This window comes from Anser cygnoides, chromosome 7 (genome assembly GCF_040182565.1).
Source record: "Anser cygnoides isolate HZ-2024a breed goose chromosome 7, Taihu_goose_T2T_genome, whole genome shotgun sequence".
Classification (NCBI taxonomy): Eukaryota; Metazoa; Chordata; class Aves; order Anseriformes; family Anatidae; genus Anser; species Anser cygnoides.
In genome coordinates this window covers 21,863,638-21,887,553 of record NC_089879.1, presented here as the reverse complement: position 1 = coordinate 21,887,553, position 23,916 = coordinate 21,863,638, and the positions used below count along the sequence as shown (strand labels likewise).

The window sequence follows — 23,916 nt, the reverse complement described above, 5'->3', positions numbered from 1 at the left end:
CTGACATTGCGTGTTCATTTTTTGTAACGGTGGAAATGTTTTTTTCTAATGGTTTTGCTATGGGGATTACTGTAGTGTGCAATTAATTCCAGTGCCTCTTGCGGCTCTGATTAAAATTGCACTATTAATGTTGTTGTAAGACAGTACCTGAACACAATGCACATAAGAAATAATCTAGCAGCTTGTCAGGCTAGCTGTATTTACAAGAAGAGGAGGAGGAGGAGGAGGAGGAAAGGAAGAGCCAGTGCCAGAAAGCCTCTGTTTCTGGGATGGTGGTGTGGAGGTTACAGATTTCTGCATTTTCTCCTTATTCAGTGTTTTGGATAACTATTACTTGCAAAATCAAGTTACATGAAGTATGAATCGTTCACATGAGCATTAACTTGTTTGGCCATACCAGGTTGTTAGCATGCTATTTTCACTGTAGGATGCTGAGATAAATATTTACTAAGCATATAAGAGGACAGTACTTACCAACTTCAACATCTTCGTGTACTGCAACAACTTGTTTCTGTGGAGATTTCAATGATTTTTCAGAATGTGAAAGCAATGATGTATTGCTCTTTAATGGTGTATCTACCGTGATAGTACTAATTTTACCAATATATAGTATCTTTCAATCTTAATTCTTTGTCATCTTCCTTCTGTTTTGAAGTCACAGACTGAGCAGAGTCATGTCTCTTGGGCAAAAAAAAAAAAAAAAAAAAGGGTTTCACAGTGCTGAGGATTTGAGAGAGATAAGTAAGTGTTACGGATAGGCTGCTCAGCAAGATAGTGTGGGTATGCTTGGTGGAGATTCCCACAGCTCCGCAGTGGTGGTTTCCGTGTTGCTGTGAAGTCTGAGGCAGATATGGTTCGGTGTGTGTTGTCTAGAGAGCAGGCTACATCTGCTATTAACAGAAACCAGGAGTAAATGCAGAAGGATTTTGTTGAATAAGTTTCATTTAATATTTATGGCTTTCATACTAGTTTCCATGGGCAACTTCCAAATTACATTTGCTTAGGCTGCACCAAAAAACCCTCACAATTTCAGCTGTTACCTTAGCTGAGAAAGCTATGCTATGGCTGGCTCTGCTTTGTGGTGGTGATTTACAGGACAGACTTATGGTCTGCATCTGTATAGTCTGTTGTTGGTGCTGATTGGTTTGTGTATTAAAGTTAAATTTTGTCCTTGTTTTTGTTTGTGTAACAGTTCTGTTTGTGTAAGAATAGAAATCAGTTTGATCTGACGTGACTGCCCACTCTACAATGTGAAGATGAGACAAAAGAGAACAAAACTCCTCAGTTATATCCATGTAGTATAGAGATGAGAAGGAATGTGCAGGGAAAAATCAAGTAGTAGTTACTATATGTAGTCGTTATATATTAAAAAGAAACAGCAACTTTTCACAAATCCTATGGTTGCCTGAGAATATTGCTACAAAGTATGGAAATCTGTTGTTTCCAGTGGTATCCAGTAAGGTTTTTTATTGCCCTGACTCTTAGCAAATACTTAACTTTCAAAGTGCTGTAGGTTATGGTTCTGTTAGTTTTTTTGTTTTTTTTTAACACTTAAAGGCATTTCTTGCAAAGTGACACTCTGTTTTGCCATGCAGATCCTCAGTTTGTGGTGTACCAGCTAAAGGTAAAGATATTCACCTCTGCTTCAGGACCTTCAAGACGTGAAGACAAGTATATGTACTTTGAATTCCCTCAACCTTTGCCGGTATGCGGTGATATCAAAGTGGAGTTTTTCCACAAACAGAACAAGATGTTGAAAAAGGTTGGTTTTCTTGTTTTTCTGGAAGGTGTTGTTGAACCAATGCTGATGCAGGACTAGGATTTTGTCTGTTTTTCAGTGATGTGTAATCGCTGTATTTATTTCTTTCGTGTCTAGTTTTCCCAAGTAGGGAATCTACCACAAAATGAAAGCTGGATATTTTAAGTCAGTGAAATTAAGTACAAAGGTTGGATAAAAGTTATGCTGGATATGTATTGCAGTAGTTTGGGTAGTAGTGAGTAATCTAATTGAGGAAGAAACATTCTCATTCTAAAAATAAACTTGCATACTGAGCAAGTTAACTCCAGCTGTTTTCTTCACTAAATTTTCTTAAGGTTTTAGCAGGCACAGAAGATCTTGTCTGTGTGCTGTTGGCTGATTTCTATCCATCTGTCAAATTTGGTTGAAGTTTCGAGATAATTGAGTTCCTACGCACTTTGTGAAAATATCTCTGCAATCTATTCAGCCATCTCTTGAGTTCATATTGCAGTGTTTTGTTCAGCTGCAATGCCTTGACATCAGACGTTTAGAGAATTCACTCAGAACTGAGGATTTTATCAGTATCTCAGTTGTGGGGAAAAAATTAATCTGGAACTTACTATGGCACCAAAATCGATGACTTCTTAAAGATAAATGTCTCATTCTGGTGCTTGTGGAACTAGTTTGTGTCTACTAAAGGGAAGGGTAGGGATGAAATCTTGTTGATTTAAAGGTTAACTTCGTATTTACTACAAAAAAATCTGATTTTTATGAATAGTTTACTGTTTAAGTTATAAAACTTAAGAGCATTCTTTGAGCAAATCTTGTGTACAGGCAAAACAAAAAGAGAGAGAATACTAGAGTGGATTGGGAGACCGACATAAGTGATGATAGCCTCGTAACTGTGTGTACAGGGTCTACCTATTAGCATGCATGTGTATTACACATCTATTTAGTTCATGGGTTTGTTCAGTTACAAGGTACAGTTAACTAGTGTAATGGTAAATTTTCAGTAGCTAGAAATGTCCTCTTCTGCTGTCTGCAAAAGTTTGAACAGTTTATTAATAGGAATATTTTCTTCTGCTGCTTGTTTAAGCAGATGTCTTAATTGTTCAGTGCAGCTGTGCAAGATAGAACTGTAAAACAAAGTATTTGGCAAATTGGAATGTCTCGTTTTAGACATTAAAATTATTGATGCTTAAAGCTTCAGTGCACAAGAGAAAGTTTTGAAAGGAGCACCCAGATTAGTTCGGTGGGCTAGATATGAGGAATACAAGGAGGAGATGAAACAAAACCGAAACATCTGAGTCAAGGTCCTGTCTTATCTGGTCTCTGTTCTATCTGAACTGGGAATTGTGGTTTCTTTACTGTCTTTAGTAATACATGGATTGCAAACAGACTTCATCGGAAGCATTGTGCTGCGTTTCCCAGTCCCCAAGTAAGCTTTCATAACACCAATACATAGTTCTGCTGGATCTTGGGTCTGTAGCACCCAGATCATATTCCTGCATTTGTTTTACCTCTGTAGAGAGCACTGAGATCCAGTGACAGCATAAGCTAGATGTCTTCATTATCACATATGACTTCTGTAGTATAAATTCAGTCTTCAAGAATATAGAAGAATATAGCAGAAAAGTTTATAGAATTGTCTGCAGAAATGTAGCAAGCACATTACTGTGCTGTAGCTTCATTTCAGAATGTTGTGTCAGCTGTGGTTTCACTATTCTAGGTCTGTGGATTACAGATAGTGTGAAGGTGCTCCTTTTCTCGGTGTTTTTGGACAGCCGGAGCTAAGAAATGCTGAGATTGTGAAAGCTGTTCTTTCTACATCTGCAAGCTTTCCTGAGATAGGAATGGTCTTTTCTCCATACAGACGTCTTCTGTAAAGAAATCACCGTGATAATCTGCTTCAAAAATGTGTTGAACATAATGTTTAAATGCCCTCAAACTTGTGTAAGAATTCAGGCCAAAAGAAAGTAGGTGTATAGTGTTAAATAGTTCTGATAAGAGCACCTCTGCTAGCTCTAGTGTAAATGAGCAGAAAAATTCAGGGCGTCTGTCTGGTGTAAGCATCCTAGTCTGTTTTATGAAATCACTGCCGAGTTCTTCGTTTTGAGAATTAGTGAAATATTCCATCTCTGATGTTTGCTTTGGCAGCGGGGATAGTCCTTCCACATGGTCCCTGTGACACTGTGTTATGTAAAGTGACTAAGACGAGAGTAGGCCAAAGGTGAATATTTGTGGCAGAAAACCTATCCTGGCACAAATTTGAACACTTGTCTCTGTTTCACGTCTGTGAAGTCCCCTCTGTATCAGAGGTAGTGAAGCCTTTTTCTTTTCTAGATAAGTTGACTGTGTATTGTTTTTACTCAAAACCCAAAAAGAGAAGGCCTTCTGGTGTGGAGATTTATTACAGACTTACTACTCTCTGGAGTGATCACCTAAGCAATGAGGAGTAGTTTAATAGGAGTGACAGTATTGTATCTTTCAAAGATTCTGGCTTACTCAGACATGTTTATGGAAGCTGTAATTACAAGTCTGTTGCCCATCACTGGTTCTTTTTCTTGCAAGGTTTTTTCTTAGCAGATTTATAGGTAGTTGCTAAACAAGTTTTCTTGCACACATTTAAAGTCATCACATATCTACCAGTCAGCATTTTAGCTTTCCATAGCAAACCTAATCAAGAAACCAATGACATAAATTTAACTACATAATTCTTGATCCATTCTGGACCTTGGGCTGGAGAATGGCTGTATCTCATCTCTGGAGATAGAGTATTTTATGCCCTCCTGCTTGGTCTCTCTTGGTGTTTGATACAACTGCTGTCAGCTTAAGCATTCTGGTCAACTCGTGTACTTACTTCCAAATTTCATAGTCCTCTAAAGAACACTAGCATTGTCTGCAGATTGCTCTAGTATGGAGAGTGCTCCTCAACTTTGATAAAGCTCTTCTTGGAGAAAATTACTCAGCATGAAACAAAACAAGCTTGAGTGGCCATGCGACTTTGATGGTGCAATGCTAAGTGCTTAATGTAAAATTTAAATCAGTCATATTTCCTGTCTTTTTTTAACGGCAAAACTTAAGCAAATTCATTGTCTGCTGAGATGACCTTAGCTAAAGGATTATTGGTGTTGCTGAGAAGATCTTGGTAAGAGGGTGACTGCTTTGAACGAGTTGCCCTGTTTCAGCTCTTTCACAATCTCTACTACCTGTCATCAGCTAGTAAGTTCAAAACTTTTGGTCTTTTCTTGTTTAATAAAGTTGTTTTCTGTATTTTTGGACCATTTTTTTTTTTTAGAGTGATGTAGTTACTTCCTTTCATTCTGTATGCTTGCTAATATGAGAAAAAAAATGGTATAAGACTTGAGTACAATTATTATGTATGAATTTTTGATAGGTAGAAGTTAGTAATTGTTTTTTTTTGAGTGTGTTTTGTTCCCTTGACCTATAGCTTGGCTCTTTTTCCATCTCAAGCTGCTGATGTAGCCTGTCAAGGTTTGCTTCCACGTACCTGTCTGAAACCTTTTGTTTCCAGTTATTGATGTTGACATGATAATTTTAAAGGATTTCAAAGTATCTGTATACCATTTGGTTCAAAGAGAATGTTTAAAAATAACACAGAGGATCTTAGTCTTCCTGCCTGTAGAGCCTTGGGGTAAAGGAGACCTTTTTAGGAGCCCTTCCCTTATTGATGGAAGGGAAATAGTGACATGGTTTCTTTTTTTTGTTTGTTTTTGTAAGTTATTACTGGTTTATAACCTGAATCTAATGTAAGCAGTGGTGAGAACATTGTTTTAGATGCTGGCCATGCCATTTGTCTGTTGAGTGGAGATGTGAAGTCTGGTCCGTGTGGGGGCGTTGTGGCTGAGTAAGGCTGCAGTATCTGCTCCCTGCGGGACAACCAGAGCAACTAAGAAGAGGCAGCAGGTGATAGTAGTAGGCAACTCTCTTCTGAGGGGTACGAAAGTGCCCATCTGCCAGCTTGACCCACTCTTCAGAGAAGTCTGCTGCTTACAGGGGGCTTGTATCAGGGATGTCACCAAGAGACTGCCAAGCCTCCTACAGCCTGAGAACTATTTGCTGCCGCTGTTTCATGCGGGCACCGGTGATGCAGTAAGGAGCACTCTGAGGGGTACCAAGAGGGATTACAGAGCCCTGGGAGCAGCAGTTAGGGAATCAGGAGTGCAGATAGTTTTTTCATCAGTCCTCCCAGTCAAAGGGGGGGGGATTGAAAGGGCCAGTCGAATGTGGCAAATCAACAGATGGTTACAGGACTGGTGCCACATACGGGTTCGTCTGCCTAGGCCATGGGACTTGCGTTGAGAAACCTGGTCTGCTGGGGTCCACCTGTCAGAGAAGGGGAAGAGCGTTTTCAGTCATAGGATTGCCAAGTTGGTGAAGAGGGCTTTAAACTGGAGTTGCTGGGGGGGGAACTTCAATCCATCCTGTTCCTCCCAGTTTGATGCTGGAGTCAGCGATAGATGCCCAGAGCCTGGAGAAGGATCATGGGTCAGCAGGAGAACCCCTGAAGAGCAGCACAAAGGAATTCCAGCCAGTAAGTCAACTTTATCAGGAGCCAAACTTAAATGTCTCTATGCTAACGCGCATAGCATGGGGAATAAACAAGAGGAGTTAGAGATGTATTTATGCCTGCAGGGCTGTGACTTCACTGGCATTATGGTGATGTGGTGGGATGGCCCCTATACTTGGAATGTTAGCATGGAAGGATACAGACTCTTTAGGAAAGAGGCAGGGGAGGGGAGGAGGGGACATCATCCTCTCTGTCAGTGAGTGGTTGCAGTGCCTTGGGCTCTGTCTGGGGATGGATGAGGAGCTGACAGAGAGCTGATGGGTCAGGATTACAGGGAGGGCAAGGACAGGGAACATCAAAGTGGGGGTCTGCTACAGGCCACCTGAAAAAAACCGTGGGAGGAAGAGGAGCCCAAAAAAGCTGCTTTAATATTTGAGAGCCACCTCCAGCAAGCTCAGGAGTGATGCATCCCAACAGAGGAAGTCAGGCAAATATGCCAGGAGGCCTGCATGGATGAACAAGAAGCTCCTGTCCAAACTCAAAGAGAAAAGGAGGCCTGCAGAAGGTGGAAGCAAGGACAGATAGCCTGGGAAGGATACAGAGACATTGTATGAGCAGCCAGGGATCAGGTTAGGAAAGCCAAAGCCCTATTAGAATTAAATTCGGCCAGGGACATCAGGCACAACAAGAAAGGCTTCTATAGGTACATCAGTGATAAAAGGAAGGTTGGAAAATTGTGAGCCCTCTCTGGAACAAAACAGGAAATCTAGTTACCTGGGATAGAGAAGGCTGAGGTACTCAGTGACTTTTTTTGCCTCTGTCTTCACCGGCAAGAGCTCCAGCCAGATGGCCCAGGCCCCAGAAGGCAAAGGCAGGCACTGGGAGAATGATGATGAATTGCCTGTTGCAGGAGAAGGTTAGGTTTGAGACCATCTAAGGAACCTGAAGGTGCACAGGTCCATGGGACCTGATGTGATGCATCCATGGTTCCTGAGGGAACTGGTGGATGTAGTTGTTACACCACTGTCCATCATATTTGAGAAGTCATGGTGGTCTGATGAAGTTCTCACTGACTGGAAGAGGGGAAACGCAACCCCCATTTTTAAAAAGGGAACAAAGGAAGACCTGTGGAACTACAGACCAGTCAGTCTCACCTCTGTGCCTGGCAAGATCATGGAGCAGATCCTCCTGGAATCTCTGCTAAGGCACATGGAAAATAAGGAGGTGATTGATGACAGCCAGTATGACTTCACTACAGGCAAATCGTGCCTGGCAAATCCGGTAGCCTTCTACAGTGGGGTTACAGAATTGGTGAATAGGGGAAGAGCAACTGACACCATCTACCTGGATTTGTGCAAAACATTGACACTATCCCAGTGATATCCTTGTCCCTACATTGGAGAGCCATGGATCTGATCGACGGACCACGTGGTGGGTGAGGAATTGGCTGGATGGTCGCACTCAAAGATTTGCAGTTGACAGCTCGATTAGATGGAATTAGATGATCTTTATGGTCCCTTGCAGTGCAAACCGTTCTGTGATTCTGTGGTTAAAAAAAACTTTGGGCAATTGCTCTTAGGAAACATTGAAGAATGAACTCTCTGAAAATGTCGGAAGACAACAGATGGTCTGAAAATGGTACAAGTTTCATCGGTTCCATCATAGTGCTGGCCTGGAACAGCTTGAAACATGTTCTCTATCTTCTGATTGCTGGATAGCATCTCCAAAATCCTTATCTGTTGCTGCGAAGTGATTAAGTGCCTGTTGGTGTCTCTGCAAAATGAAACTCCCATGAGGATATGGGAACCCCTGGATGATGGCTTAAATGATCTGGGGTTTGGATCTCAGTCTGCAGTTACAGGCAAATATTAACTCTAGAGTGAGGCATATTTTTCTTTCAGCCTGAGAACTGAGAAACTACACAAGGAAGTTAGGGGTTATATGTACTACATATCAGAGGATTGTATGTCAGAATATTGTGATTAAATCAGCTTTTGACCCAGGTGTCTGATACTTCATTGTAGATTTTATGATGCATACTTAGTTATGGGAAGAAATATATCTGTGATTTTTAAGGCAAATTCCTGTGATGTAACTAGAAGTGAAGCAAAATACATTAAAAAAAAAAAAAACAAACCACACAACAACACACAAAACAAAAACAACAACAAAACAACTAGCTAATACTCTTTTTCAGAAGCCTCCTTTTTAAATAGTAGTCCTGTGAGCACTTGTTCTAATACTTGTATTTGGTATATAAAGCCCAAATTCTGTTCATGCTTTATTTTTTTAAAATCCCTCTCTTTGGTCCATACTATGTCAATTTTCTTCATGGTCTTGTATGAAATATCTTGGAGCTTGCCACTTTAGCTGAAGCTGACTGAATCCTCACTTTGAGTAATGGGTTTTGCTTTCCAGTGAAACGGTGGCAGTTATCAGCCTTAAGAGCTAATTCCCAAATGCCTGATCAAGTCTTCCCTCAGTTTGAATGGCTATGCAATGTTCTAGTACCCATGAACTTATTTTATTAAGCTAATTTAGTTAGTGTGGCAGGGAAGGAAGGAGAATAACTTGATGGTTTAAAAAGCTGGAGGGAGATACAAAGGTAAATAACCAGCTCAGTGAAGTTATAGTTTCGTTTCTGCCCCTGAAGACCTCTGCAAATTTACCCAAAGGAGACAGAGTAAAAGATACCTGTTGAGAAGTTTGTCTTGTCTTCTCCAGGCTGTATCAGTAGGGCTGAGTCCCTGCAGTTGCTTGTTCAGGTTGGCTTTTATATACCAAATAATTTTTTCTGGTTCTGCTCTACCTGATCAAGCTTAAAATTGAGACATGACAAGACCATGCCTTCTGCCTCTGCCAGCATTTGTTTGCATCCAGTGACCTTGTTTGCTTTGGCACTGTTTTCCTCCAAAGCTGCTTCAGCGCTGTAGGTATAAGCCATTTTCTATTTTTTTCCATTCATCGGCTGCAGTGTCATCAGCTTCATCCTCTCCTCTGCTGACCTCGCTGGAAGGGTGGTGCAGCATTGAGGACCAGCACTGAAGTACATTGCTGCTTTTGCAGTGTGGTTCTGAAGGATGATGCCAGTACTACCATCACCCACCTACAAGAGGTGGGATCTCCTTTAACTCTGGTCAGGGCGTGGAAATGCACTTTCTTTGTATCTTCTCTGGAGTTACAACCTCTTCATCAGAAATGAGGCTGCAGGTGGTATGTCCATTGCTTACAGAGCTGCTGGAAACATCAGCCACAGGCTTGTCTTCTCCTACTTTGTATCACAGAACCTGGACTTCCAGTCCTTCCTGTTTTGCAGCTGGAGGGCTGATGTCCTTGATCTTTCTGTTTTGACCTGAACTGGTCTTTTGGTTTGAGCAGGAGTGGTCATCTCCTTGGATGACTATGTATCTTCTGGGGGATTCATCTTCAGAACCCAGGAGGAATATGGACCAATCCATATCCTGAAGACTTCATGAGGATTTTGCCTACTGCCACTTTCTTCATCAGGCATTGTGAGGAGTACAAACCCTGTTTCCCAGGACATTTGTCTTCTACTTCCAGATCCCAGGGTGGATGTTTTTAAGACTGTATATGAGGTGGCATTAGTGAAGAAGAGGGTGCTAAGTGTCTGAACAGGTTGGGCCTGTCAAGAACCTGCTGATTGCTGTGTCGAATGGATGGGCTCCAACAAGACTTCATAATAGATGATGACATGACTGGAAGGGACTTGGTGTTAGTGGCAAACATCTATCAGCCTCCCAAGACAACTGTAATCATAGCATGTTAGTCTGGTAGGTTAGGTAATGGTGTGTCAAAGTGGATAATTGCTTAACTACAAGTGTTTCTGGCTGACATACTCAACTTTTACCTTTCCCCCTTCACTTCCTTAAAGGTTTGGGGTATCTCATAGGTGCCTTATAGAAGCACTTACTAGCTGGAAACTTTTTTTGTATGTCTTACCCTAAAGTACTGAAAATGGGGCTACTGGACTTCGGTGGGGAAGGCAGATAGTTGTTTCATCAGACACCTTTGAATTCCCAGTGTTTGTGCGCTTACACGTTTTTATTAGTTTGTGAGGAAGAAGAGTATAGGAAAAGCAGCAGCTCTTCCCAGTGCCCCAGGAAGATGTGATGATTTGCTGGTGCCCAGTTGCTTTCATCTGGGAAGCATGCTCATATGATGTGCACTAGAATCCCTTCTGTGTCACCTCTGATGCCCCTCCACTTTCCAGCAAAGGTGTCTAGCAGGGAAGACTGGACAGGACCTCAGTTTTCCTGTAAGAAATCAGAATTAGATCTCTCCAGTAAACTAAACATGTGAAGTAGCTTAGAAAGAATTGCTTCTTGTTCTATTCCTGTATACCATCAAAAATACTTTAGATTCTGGTATGTGCTATCTCTTTTTTTTTTTCCCGTCCCCTACTCATGTCCCACCACCTTTAACAGAAGTGCAGAAATTTTGGCTATTGTGGGAAGGCTGGCTATTTGCATTTTGGATCTTTTGCCTTAAAATTCAAAGCAGAGTAAAATAGAAGGTTCCATTTGTGAAGAGGAACTAAACGTAGCTCAGGGCTTCACATAGAGAAGTGCTTACTGTGCTAGTCAGAACCAGCCTATTAATGGTATCTGATTGTGGAAACATCTACATTTGACTGACAAAAGTAGTACAAGAGCATTCAGAGCTATCCTACAGCTGAGAGTGTAAAGGTGAAGTTCCTGGATGTATTTTCAGGGGTTGTCTAGCCCAGAGCAGAACATTTCTGCAGGTTCTGTAGCATATACGGAGACAGGCACAACAGCCCTGCTGGTCATAACGATGGATATAACGTACTGGCTGGTATCAGCTAGTTAGTTCTCCAGTGCCTTTTTAAAATCACTGGTACATTTGTATTTTGCCTCTTTGTACATAGATACCTGTTGCAGTGTTACAGTGGATAATCTAACATGTGCCTTTCCAGATAACTGTTGATGGTCATCTATCAAGTTCTGCTTAAGGACAATACACTTACACTGTCAATACCTAATCTTCTAATTAAAGATTTCCTTTTGTGTAGAAGAACAGCCCCTTTCAGAGTCTTACTGCTCTTAGCACTGGACAGCAAGCATCTGACTGTTACAAACCATCTCCATAAAGCCATAATGAATACACTGTAGGAGCTCTGTATTGTAGGGTGTCTTTGCTCAATCTCAACTATTCTATATAAAAATAAAGAAAAATATAGTTATGAAGGAAGCTGGTGGTGGAATAGGTTGTTCTCTATTGATGTTACTCACCTATGCTGGTTTGCACAGGTTGACTATTAAGTTTGGCTATATCTTGGCCAAAGTATGAGCAAGAAAATGTCTTTGTGCCTTGTGATTGGAGGTTTAACACTTGTTTAATTATCATCTGCTTTTTTTTTTGTAGGTATGATTGTTTTTAAAACTGCCTTTTATAAGGAGTCACTTCTAAAAGCTGAATTGGTTAACATTTAGTTTAATGCAGAGTTTTGCATATTGTCTAGGAGAACTGGTGAAAATGTCTTTGCATGCAATGTAACCAATGATGTACTGTTGTCCAAACAAGTTTCGTTTGATATTACTGATTTGTTTTTGACCAGTTGATGATATTAGTCAAATTAATATGCTGCTGGAGAATATTAAAGCAAGCTTGTTTTTTGTGTTTTTCCTTCCCTAGGACAAAATGTTTCACTTTTGGGTAAATACATTCTTCATAGGACTGGATGAAAATTCAGACAAAGTAGAAAATGGAAGTCTAGTTGCAGATCAGGAACTTGATGGTATTTTCAGTACAGAGCGCTCAGATAATGATAAGGAATATTTAATCCTTACATTAACAAAAAATGATCTAGACAAAGCAAATAAAGACAAAGCCAACAGATATTTCTCTCCAAACTTCAAGGTCAGTATATATTTAATGTAAACAAAGCTGAAAAGCTGCATGAAGTTGTCTCATTTGTTTGTCTTGCCTTATGGAGGAACCGTTTTAAACTGCTGTCTGTAGAAATGTAATGTGTGGGTTTGCCACTATTTTGCAAAAGTTCTAGGTTTTAAAATTTATCTAATTTTCAAGGAAGTCAATAGAAGGTATAAGTTTTTTGTGCATAGCTGGTGAGAGACTGGGAGAAAATGCTGCCTTTTTTTTTTTTTTAGGTATTTATTTAACCTGTTAGAGATGAGTAGTAAGAAACCCAGAGACCCAGGCAGCAGTCTTTCCTGTACCTGCTGCATTGTCATTAGCTACATGTAGTTCCTGAGTTGATTTACAGAGGTGCCGGCTTCATGAGAATACTTTATAACCTAACCTGAGTTTAGCTTTGAGGAGTGTGAACCATTGCCAACACTGTTGCAAAATGAGAAGAGCATTTTAAAGAAATCTGATGTTGTCTGGCTTGCTTATAAAATATAAGTAGTACTTATATGAAGGTAATGATCATAGTTACCTGAATGCTGCATGGATCAGACTTTAACTAAAAAAAGTCACTGGTTATAGTGTTGAAAAAGTATTTTATTCATTCCTGTGCACTCTTATTAAAATCTTTGTGCTATCAAAGGTCCAGAAGGTAGGACAAAAAGCTTAGTGTGGCATGGCCCACTGCAGTGGTATGTCCAGCTGCTATAACTCAAGAGCACAAATAGTTGGTGCAGAACTCTTCCAGCTGGGCTTGAAAAAAAACTGCTGTATTGCCAGTTGTTCTTTATTTTGTTAGGAGTGGTACTGGGAGGCTGGCTACCATTCTAAGAGATTGTTCTTTCTTTGTTTCCAGATTAGGGAGAGGAGCACTTGTGTGATTCAGTGTAGTGACAGGAGCCATGCTGTTCCAAATTTCACTTGTTACCTGTGCTCTGTTAAAGTTCAGGTTCCCTTTTTAAATTGTTGTTTTTTCCTTTCCCAGGTGAAGCTATTTTTCACAAAAACAGTAGAAGAGCCATCAAATCCAGAGGCTAGCAGTTCAACTTCTGTAACACCAGATGTTAGTGACAATGAACCTGATCATTATAGATACTCTGACACCACTGACTCTGATCCAGAGAATGAACCTTTTGATGAAGATCAGCATACGCAGATTACAAAAGTCTGAATATTTTTTTTATCGGAGATAAAAAAAAAAAAAAAACAAACCATGAAGAGTGACAAACTTGAATAAACTGAAAAAAGGACCTTTTTAAATGGCAATAGGACATAGTGTCAGATTACCAATTATAGGAACAATTCTTTCCTGACCAATCTTGTTTTGCCCTATAAATCTACAGGGTTTGACACTTGTCCAGTTGAATAAAAAAGGTTACGTAGCTCTGATATGTATATACCTTTTTGTGTCAAAAGGACATTAAAACTTCAATTAGGAACTATAAAGATGGCACTTTCCCATTTTATTCCAGTTTTATAAAAGTGGAGACAGACTTAATGTGTATACGTAGGAATTTTTCCTTTTGTGTTCTGTCACCAAACGAAGTTTTGAAAAAACACGATTATACAGGTTCACATCCTGCCCCTTTTTTTGCACTTATGTGGCAACAGAAAAGTCTGCAGTTGGCTGAGAGATGTTTCTAGAAGGTTTTACTACATTCTAATGCATGTATTTTGGATGGGGGATGGAAAGTAATGCTCAGAAAGGAATATAGTCTGCTGGAGCTTGGCCTGTGTACCATATCCGGCTATTTACATGCACCTTTCTTTAGCATGCTACCGTAATTCATCCTGGACAATTGAAGAGTCGCCGCTGTCACTGCTTGTTGTTTGTGCATTTTATTTTTTTAAGTGTAATGGTGCTAGAAAAGGCAGCTAGAAGGAGTGATTCTGTATAGGGGTACAGGAATGAACCTTTACAACATCCTAAAGACCCACAAATGAAGGGAGAAAAATTATTGGGGTCACAGAAAGGAAACACAGCAACAATGACTTAACCATACAAATGTGGAGGCTATCAACTAAAATATGGGCTTGAAACAAATTGTTAGAAAATTTGACAATGATTTATTAATTGTTCTTTTTCTGAATTGTAATGGCTGCTCCATCTCCTGTGTAATCAAGGCCAGTGCTAAAAGTCAGATGCTATTAGTACATACATCAGTCAACACCTTACATTTATGTTATTAGTTTTTCAATCATATTCCTGCTGTGAATACTTCATGTGCTGCCTTGCAAGCTATTTTCTCATTAATATAAAATATTTTGTAGTGGTGCACAGGAAATTTCAATTGGAGATTCTTCAGGTTAGTGTTTGTTTTTAAGATTTATGATGCATTTATTCAATCAAACCTCAGTCAGCTGTTCCACCCCTTTGACCTTACACATTCTATTACAATGAGTTTTGCAGTTTTGCACACTTTTCTAAAAATGTCATTAACTGTTGGGGAATTTTACTTGAATACTCAGTACTTACGATGTTTTTAAAAAAAAGACATTACAGAGGAGACTAGTGTTGCCGTGAATTCTCAACACTGCACATACATGAATACACATATTTTGAAAAGCAGAACTTGCCCCAAATATATTGTTTGTCATTAAAAAAAACACAAGTCAACTACATTGATTGCCATTAAAAAGCACAAATCAAAACAAATTAGATTTCTAAGCTGGCAGTGTTGTATTATTTGTTCATAGGGATGTAGCCAGGAGTAGGGCTTGAGATTTACTTTCAGTATAAAATTGACATGCCCAGACTGCAGGTGACTTAACAGAGTACAACTACTGTTGTAATATAAATGTGAAGAAGCTGACAAAAATCATTCACTCTAAAGTATGCCATGAATTGCTGTCCCCAAATTTATACCTTTTCAATTAAATTACTGGTGCTGATGTCAAAGTTCATTAGCTGTGTTCTCGCCTAGATGACAACCGTGTATGGAATCCATAAGGGCCCTGTACAGCAGCATTAATGGTAAGAATTTGAATGTGACAAGGCAGGACTCACTCTTGGGTAAAGGAAGGTATAAAGTGCTTTTTTGGTATCTGTTGGTCAACTTTGCTCATCAGATTCATGATTCTAACAAAACTGATCGGTATCTTCTGACTTAGAGGTCTAATTAGACTATGGTATCTTACTGGATCAAAATTGCTGGTTCCAGTGCTTATTATTCTCATTGTTTTTGACGAGCAGGAGGTGGTTACCTTGGGACATGACATTTAATTATTACCCTTTCAATCATGTTTCACTTTGTTTTTAACAGTTGAAAAAAGTTGCGTTGGCTAATAAACAAACCTGTTCATGCTTTAAAAGTACTCGGATATTGACACTTGTGTGTCCCACTCTTGAGCTCATGATAACAAAATTGGATTGGTGTGATTCCAGTATGTAACACTGAGAGCTGGATTGGAAATAATGACACGATGGGCTTTTGCACTGTTATTTTTCCTTTGGAATGTGAAGGTTGGAATGAGGGTTTTGATTTTGAATGTTTCGATGTTTTGAGAAGCCTTGCTTACATTTTATGGTGTAGTCATTGGAAATGGAAAAATGGCATTATATATATATATTATATATATAAATATATATTATACATACTCTCCTATACTTTATTTCAGTTACCACCCCCATAGAAGTTGACAAGAATTACTATGACTGAAAGGTTTTTGAGTCCTTATTAAAACTTTATTTATGACAGTATTCATAATTAGCTTGAAACGCATTCTGTAGGTAATCTCTCCTTGAGTTTCTGGACTGTATGCTTAAACTTTTGGATGTGCAACAGCTTACATGTCTGAAACTACTTGAAGGCATCACTTCTGTAAGAGCTTACTGTTAGGCCCTGTAGCATCCCTGGTCATTGGTAGCCCCACTCAAAATATTTGCCACAGCTATTAAAGGGCGGTTGTATGAATAGCATCCGGATTCATTCCTGTGGCACACATGGTAAACTGGAGTTTACATGCAGCATCAGATGTTTCAGCTTTCAAAGAAAAAGAAAAATAGGATGCTAGTGTGCAAGTTCCATGTTTAGTCATAGCAAATGTGTGCAATATGTTAACGATGCCTGTGGTTGCCACGAAGTGCCTCGTTTACCTTTTAAATACTGTTAGAAAGTGTCATGCATGCAGATGGATGGGGTGGAACTGTGCACTAAAAGGGGCTCCAACTGCAGTGTTTGGCAGAGCTGCCTTTCTCTGCCGGTTCAAATTTTCAGTCTGTTTTCATATAGCATATATATATATAGATACTAAAAGAAAAAAATCAGTCTGTTAAGCAGCCTTACTCTGATTCAGCCTCTTCAAATACTATTGTGCTGTGCAACAGTGGCTCTGTGTGTAATGCTATGCACTGAGAATACACAAAAACAAAGTATGACATGTACAGGATAATGCCTCATACAAATCAGATGTCCGTTTGTTATTGTGTTTAACAACCCTTTATCTCTTAGTGTTAAAACTCCACTTAAAACTGATTAAAGTCTCATTCTTGTCACTGTGTGGGTGTTTTATTGAAGTATTTTGAGTGTGAAATGTTCAGATAATATTTTGCTTGTAAGCGATGCGATTTTCAGCATGATTGTTAGAGCAAAGGTTGCTTCTAAGAGGAGCTCCTTGTGTGTAAAGGGGTTTTAAGTCAACTGTGGCTTAAAACCCTTTTATATTCAGGACCTTCAAAGAATTGTAGACACTGGAAGTGCGGATTGCATGCACTGACCTCTCAAAACCGTTTCTTTACCATGATGTAGTCACGGTGAGGTGCAGGACTGCTTTCCTGGGGAACTAAATCATTTTTAGTCTCCAAGAGAACGGTATAAAATGTACATTACCTTATTCTTAACGTTAATCGGTGCATTCCCAGCAAAATGAAATGAGTCAAGTCAGAAGTGTTTTCCTGGGCAATCTCAGAACTGCGGTAGCTTTAAGTTGGCATTGAGATGCATTTTCCCCAGTGGAATAGCCCTGCTCTATGCACATGAAGTACGAGTTTGTGTTTTTGTATTTCTTGCTGCTCATCTGTTTTCAAACTAGGCTTTCAGCCCTAAATTTAAGAAATGCATGTTCCTTTTCCATTGGTGTTAAGGTTACCCTGTCAGCCTCTGGGAAGAGCAGAGCGATAGCTCGGTGGCCAGCCTCTGCATCTCCAGTGGTCATGGAGAGGTGGTGAGGAACCAGAGTCTGCTTAGCACCTTGTGAGCACTCAGGAGGTGCTTGGGATTGTTTAGCAGGACTCTATTGAGAGAAATAGGACTCAGAGTTAACTTAGGTATCTTTTGTTATTCCTACTTCCTTCCTGCTGGTTTCAGTGTCCACCCTGTGTTAAGCCTGGCTGAGCATCTCCCAAAAAGTATCCATTAGATGTTTGGTGCCATGATGATCTCTGCTCTTTGGCGGTGAGAGAAGTGGGAAGTATTTTTGGTGCTTTATGCGGGGTGGAGGTATTGCCAGCTGTACCTGGCCCTTTCCCATGAATGACACAAGGATTTCACACCGTTTTAGTAAAACAGCAAGCATTGTTACCCAGTCTGTTAATACACATTTGTTTCTTGGGTAAGCTTATTTGTCACCCAGAAAATGGAAATAGAATAGGAGGATGTGGAAAGGAAGGATGGGAAGCTTTCAGGAAAGTAGTCTGGACAATGTTCAATATGTCGAGTAGCTTCTTTAAATATGTAGATGTATTTGCAAAGGAATTCTAGTATGAAGACTGGTGAAAAGTACTGTTGAGATGTGGATAGAACATTCAATTTATACTCGTCCTGTTGATGCTAGAAGGTGCATGTGCTGATACTTAACCAATGGCTAAAAGCTGGTGGTTTGATGAGCCTTTGTTACCTCTGGTCACAGCAGCAAATGGCAATGCAGTTTATGCAGATCTCCTTTTAGACAGTAGTGAAGTGTTTATTAAAAATTAATTGGATTTTTTTTAAAACAAAAAAACACCCGTAGCCAGAGTTATAAATCAGCCTATTTTTAAGAATGAGTTACATTGGTAGCAGGCTCTTTTAAAGCACTTTTTTCACTTTTTTTTTTAGTTGGTTGGCATTTTGGTTATGAAATGAGCGATGATATATGCTAGTGATGATGTTTCTATGTTCAACTAAGCGGGTTCCGTAAGGTGAGGTGCTGCTGAGAACCCCCTCTTTCCACCTCTGCCTTGGTAACTCTGGTTCTCTTTTCCAGCATAGATGATTCTATGATTCTGTGATTTGTGCAGTTGAAAGTATCTTGTGCTAGGCAGACAAGAGCATCCTTTATTAAAAACCCAGAAAAACCATACCTTTTTTTTTTTTCCCTTCTTGGCATCTCCTGTGCCCTGTGCTTTTAGACTTTTCCTGGCTGCTCTCTTTTTTACAATGTTTCATTTTCTTCTATGTTTTTCTTGTTTTCTGCCTTTTTTTTTTTTTGTGTGTGCCTCCAAATTTTAGCTACTGGTAACTTTGCAATATAGGGCAGGTAATTCTTTTTAGTCTGTTTCTCATTTCTTTTTTGTTGCTATTATTTTTTGTATTAGAAACTTTAGTCTGAAGGCATGCTTTTAGGTTGCCTTTTTTAAAAAAAATAGCTTGAAAATGTCAGGATTGTGAAAGTTCAGCAAACTCATTTTGGCTCAGTGAGCTACTGATGCACTATATGAACCTGCTTGTGTTTATGTAGCCTAATGTGAATAATGGGCGCACATACTTGAGTTCGTTTAAGCAACCTGCACGCACACAAAAAAATCACTAATTAACTGCTAGGCTATGTTTTCCAGCTGCAAATGTTTCCACATGGCTTGTATTTATGGCAAAGTAAAAAAGGGTTTTTACCACTTTATTTTTTGAGGACACTTCTTGTGTTTAATAACTTGTCTTGCATCCCACAGCTTAATTCTGGTTGAAAGAGGTGATGCTGTGCCTTCACAGGAAATCTTTTTCCATCTTCAGAGCCTGTTCATGTAATAATTTAAGTTGATAGAAGCTGATGTTTTAGAGGCTGAAGTTTGTACTTTAAAATACCACTTGTATAATTCAGTCCGCTTAAATAGGCTCTGCTTTTTTTGGCCTTCAATGAACTGGTAATAGTATCAGGATTAAGTGGGGCTTGGAAGATGAAGGGGCTGAAAGCACATGAGGAATAGTGGATCAGGAAATCTGGACACATATCCAGGGTGTCCCTTCCTCCATTACCTTTGTGCATTAGAAGGAAAATGGCAGAAGAAAATGGGAAGGGTTCTGTAACGGAAATGCATGCATGAATGAACATTTTCAATGGAAATCCAGTTTCAAGGATAAGGAATTGGTCTTCGATGTAGGGCAGGATTTGGTAATGGGAGAGAGAAACCCTGTGGGTGGAGGCATAGACCTTGTGAAAGAAGGGTGGTGGGGCCATTTAGAAAGATTTGCTGAGTTTTTGTGACAATGGTATAAAACAGCTGATGAGAAATGTCAGGCATCTGGAGGGTTGAGTTTAAAAGGGAGATGAATTTGAGAGGTTGGCTTGGGCATCGTCTGCTTAAAGGTGCTTGGAACTGTAGAAACAGGATGGCTCACAGCTTTAGACTGTTGGAAGGATTGCAACCAGCTTTGGGAAACCTTGTCATTTGCATGGGAGGAGGGTGAAGAGCCGGTGTAAAGATCACAAAGCGCAGTGCAAATAGACTAGTAGCATCCATTCACAAGCAAAAGGGAGAATTACTTGTGTTCTCTGAATATTAGTATTTAGGAGAGGCATGCCTTTTTCGTCAGGTTTCCATAAATCCTGATACACAGGTCAAGTAGAGTAGCTCTGGTCCATGATTTTTCACTGTCTTAAGGTTCGCTATTGTTCAGATCAGACTTATGGCTGGGCAATTGGGGAGAACGGAGCTGCAACAGCTGGAGAGGGCTGAGGGCCTAATGACACCCTGGATGAACCGCAGTTCCACTGGAAGAGGAAAGGGCTGAAAACAGATGGGAAATGCTGAACCAAGAAATACTGAGTAATACGAAGAAGTAGTAGAGGAGGGAGGTTCTGCCAGGCTGGGATTATGCAAACTCCAGGGAGTTGTCCATTCTGCTGGCTCTCAGCTTTGCTCTTGTGTATAGAAAGGAATGAAAAGTTTTGTCCAAGAACAAGGTCATGCCTTGTACCCTGCTTTATGAACCTGGAAATTTGCTTCTTACAATGTCTCTCCAGGATGATGCCCTCCTCTCCCATTAAGCATGTAGTGCGTACCTGTACACCTGGCGCCATGCAGGTTGCTTTCTGCAAGTTTGGTGCAACTGCTTTATTGCTTCATTATTCAGTCCTTAGCAATCAGCACAGCTCCTGGCCAGTGCTGGTCCTGGACCCCAAGGTGGCTCTGCCAGCTCCCCACCCTCACTCCCCCGTGAGCATGATGCACCCTGCAATGGTTTTGTCACGGGATTTTACCATCCTTGCTGCTTCTCCTTCACTTTCGCTCCTTGTGCTGGAGGCAGCGTGTTGAGACTGTAGGAAACCAGGTGCTCCCAACTGTCCCTCTGACTCCCACTTTCCTTTAATTTAGTGAGCGGACTACTGAGTCCATCTGAGGTCTCTGTTCCCTCTGATGGCTGTTTGGTGGTTGTCAGCGTCTTGACTCCTGATTCCTCCTTCCTTGAAGCAGGCAAATGTGGGGCACCGACGGATGAAGTCCACGAGTCCTTTTCTTGTTGGGTCTGGGCAGCAGCACTCCAGGAGATGTCCTTAATTCCCTTGAGGGTTGAAGCATGGAAGGAAGGTGCCGCAAGGAACAAGCTTTGCTCTCAACTCTGCAGCTCCATCTGGCAAACTTCTGATCCAGGAGGATGAGATCTGGAGATCTTTTTGTAGGGCAATAATATAGGACTTGTCAAACTTATCAAGTGAGTAGGGTTTTATCCTATAGAAATCTTTACTTTGGCAGCGTATCTGTGGAAGATAATTCGATGCTGGTGGTAGAAGTATGGACTGCTTCATGCCAGTTTGTTGTTACTATTGCCCTGCAGTGCCAAGGCGCTGTGTCAGCCAAGCAGGGAGAAGCAGATCCTCACTGCTTTGCTGGGAAGGACTGAAGCTGGGGCTGCTGGCCACTGTCAATGAGATCTGATTCTCTGCAGTTAATTTGCCTGGCTCCTCTGTATTTCCTGTGGACAATGGCAAGATTGCAGCACAGCGAGCAGTCAGGACCTGCACTAGTTTGTGTCTTTGCTGAAAGCCCCAGCCTATGGTCATGAGCCTGGCTGAGGCTGCTCACTCAGGTTGTGTGCATTGCATGGCACAACTTGACTGTCAGAGACAAGGTTGAGGTTCTAGTTAAGCTGTTGGCCTCCAGAGGGTTTTCTGCCTTGTGAAACGCTGAGGATGGTCACAGCTGGAAGCGGGATGTGCAGTGCTCTCAAGGAGAATGCAGCAATCCTGCAGATGCTATTTTCAAAGCACATGGAAACATTCCTTACGTTCTGCTGTGTTCTGTAGTTCAACCTCCTGCTTGGAGTGGGATTAATGTCCTTTTACTCGATCAGGGCATTAGACTTTGTCTTGCTGAGTTGTGATAATCTCTGAGGATGGAGATTTTTTCCTCTCTGTCATCTCTTCTCCCCTGCCCTCATAGCAAATATTGTGTTCCAAATATTGAATAGATCTTGTATTGAGGAGAGTTCTCTGGTCAGATGGGTATAGACCCCTGGGAGGGGCTGCTATTTGTCGCACAGGATTGACCCCTTTCTAGGATCGTGGGACACTTGTGTCTAGCAAGAACCTACTGCTGGATGTCCACCAGCTGTGCTGTTGATCCTAGTCCCTCCTGTGTCCCTTCCATGGTGTGCTGACTGTAGTGCAGGTGACTGGGCATGGGCTGGAGAAATGGGTAGCAGTTGCTGTCAGATTAAGTCGATGTTTTAGCTTTCCTGCTAAACCAGATGTCTTTCACAATCGCCTGCAATGGAAATGGGTTCAGCAACTGAGGAATCACTTCTGGGTTGTTACATCTGTTGTAGGTTTAGCTTTGATCGAGAAAGCAAAGCTCTTGAGCAAAGGAAGAAAAAACTCCCGGGTTTAGCATGTCCAGGCAAAAGCCACAATGGTCAGGGTCTTATGTTACATGTTTATCCTTTCCTCTGTGAATAAACTCTGGAGTAAGAAATTTGGATTATCTAGGTTCAGAGCAGTGCAAGAGCATGACTCCAGGCTCCTCCGAGGAGGTGAGACTCTTTTCTTAAGGCTTTGATGCATTTTGCAACAGGAGATGGATGGGTGGATGCAGTCTTGTGCAGACGTGTTCCCCACAGTGCTTATTTTGCTCAGTACTCGCCAATGGGTCTTGCCAAGGAAGTTGGAAGAAGCAGCACAGGGAGATGGATGTGCCCTAGAGCTGCTCCTGTTTGCCAGAGAGGGGCTGTGTAAAGCAGTGTGCCTGGGTAAGGAAATTAGTTTGGGATCTAGTAAGCATAAGAGAGCGTTCTGAGAGCTGTTAGGTACCCCTTACCAGTAATTGCACTTTCATCTAGATGCTAGGGCAGAAAATCTGTGTAACAGCACAATCAGGAGAGGAGGAGGTTGTCTGAGAGCTAAAATCATGTGAATGGGAGAAGCTTGACAATTGTCTGGCATTAAATTTAGTGTTTAATCATCAAGTTTTTCAATTAAGATGAGTTGCATCTCTTTGGCTGGAGAGAAAGTTTTGTTCTTTTCACCATGAGGGATGGCAATGTAGTCAGCCCAGTCTTTGAGGTAAGTAATAGTTAAAAAAAAAAAAAAAAAAAAAAGAGGCCTGCTCTGTTTTATACATGGAAAGAGGAAGCAAGATAGGAAAGCTAGGAAAAGGTTTGTAATTACTAATTTATGATTTCTTTGGGGAGATAGTTGAAAGTGCTGGAGTGGCTGTAAGAGATTTTGCAACAGGAGGAAGGAATAACCTGCTGAAAGGTGTCAATGTGACAAAGAGAAGAACAAAGAGGAGTGATTACAGAAAATACAGCATAAGTCATTACTAGGAGAAAAGAGCTGACCAGTAATCCTTGAGACAGTGGTAGGAAATACAGCAGCCACTCCAGCTGGGTAAAGAAGCAGGCAGAGCAGGCCAAAATCAAATTATCTGTCAGCAGTAAGATGCCCAAAGTATTGTTTGACATACCAGTGGCAGCAACCTCATACTCTTGCCTTGATACTCATCGACCTTTTGAAGAGTGCATTTTTCTAATTGGGTTCATGACCTTTTTGTAGATGAAATGCAGTGTCCAGTTCACCTGATGCATGTCTACAGCTGAACTTTTAATAAATCAGCCCGCTTCCTGCAGCAGTTGTGTATGAGCTGGTTTGGTCTTGCATAGTTTCGGACCCACAAATTGGTGATCACCATCTCGGCTACTTCTTTGGTGCTTTCATTTTGATGCTCTGTTCTCTGCAGCTTTGGGTGATTTCTCTCCATGAAGTTTGCAAAGAGTGACTTAGGGCAGAAGTGGGCCTGCTGCTACTTGTCACTGCCTTTTGACAAAGGCATTGGTGTTTAACTTGTCTGCACATCTGTTTGTTGAGCTAGAGTGATTTATTTAAAATTGTGCGTATTCATGTACAGTGAAGCTTGTGAAGTGCTGTCCAATTCCTCTCTCACCTTTTACCACATGGAGTATTTTCGTAATGAAGAACTGAGACACCTTAGGGAGCAGATGCAAGTTGGTGATGGGAACAGTTGCATAATAGCATATTTGGTTAATATTTTCTGATTTCTCTCTTCTGAAAAATTGGAGTCCTTCAGAGAAAGCGAGCTTAGTGTAGC

The 23,916-nt window shown here is 40.9% G+C and overlaps 1 protein-coding gene across 1 annotated transcript in view; it reads left to right on the top strand.

Moving 5' to 3' along the window:
• Positions 1-16,674, top strand: part of PTEN (phosphatase and tensin homolog) — a 49,336-nt gene extending 32,662 nt beyond the window's left edge. The window contains exons 7-9 of the mRNA XM_048069192.2: positions 1,596-1,762; positions 11,946-12,170; positions 13,165-16,674. Of these exons, the coding sequence (XP_047925149.1) occupies positions 1,596-1,762; positions 11,946-12,170; positions 13,165-13,350 (578 nt within the window). The 3' untranslated portion in view covers positions 13,351-16,674. The remainder of the gene's footprint in view (positions 1-1,595; positions 1,763-11,945; positions 12,171-13,164) is intronic.
• Positions 16,675-23,916: the final 7,242 nt, after the last annotated feature.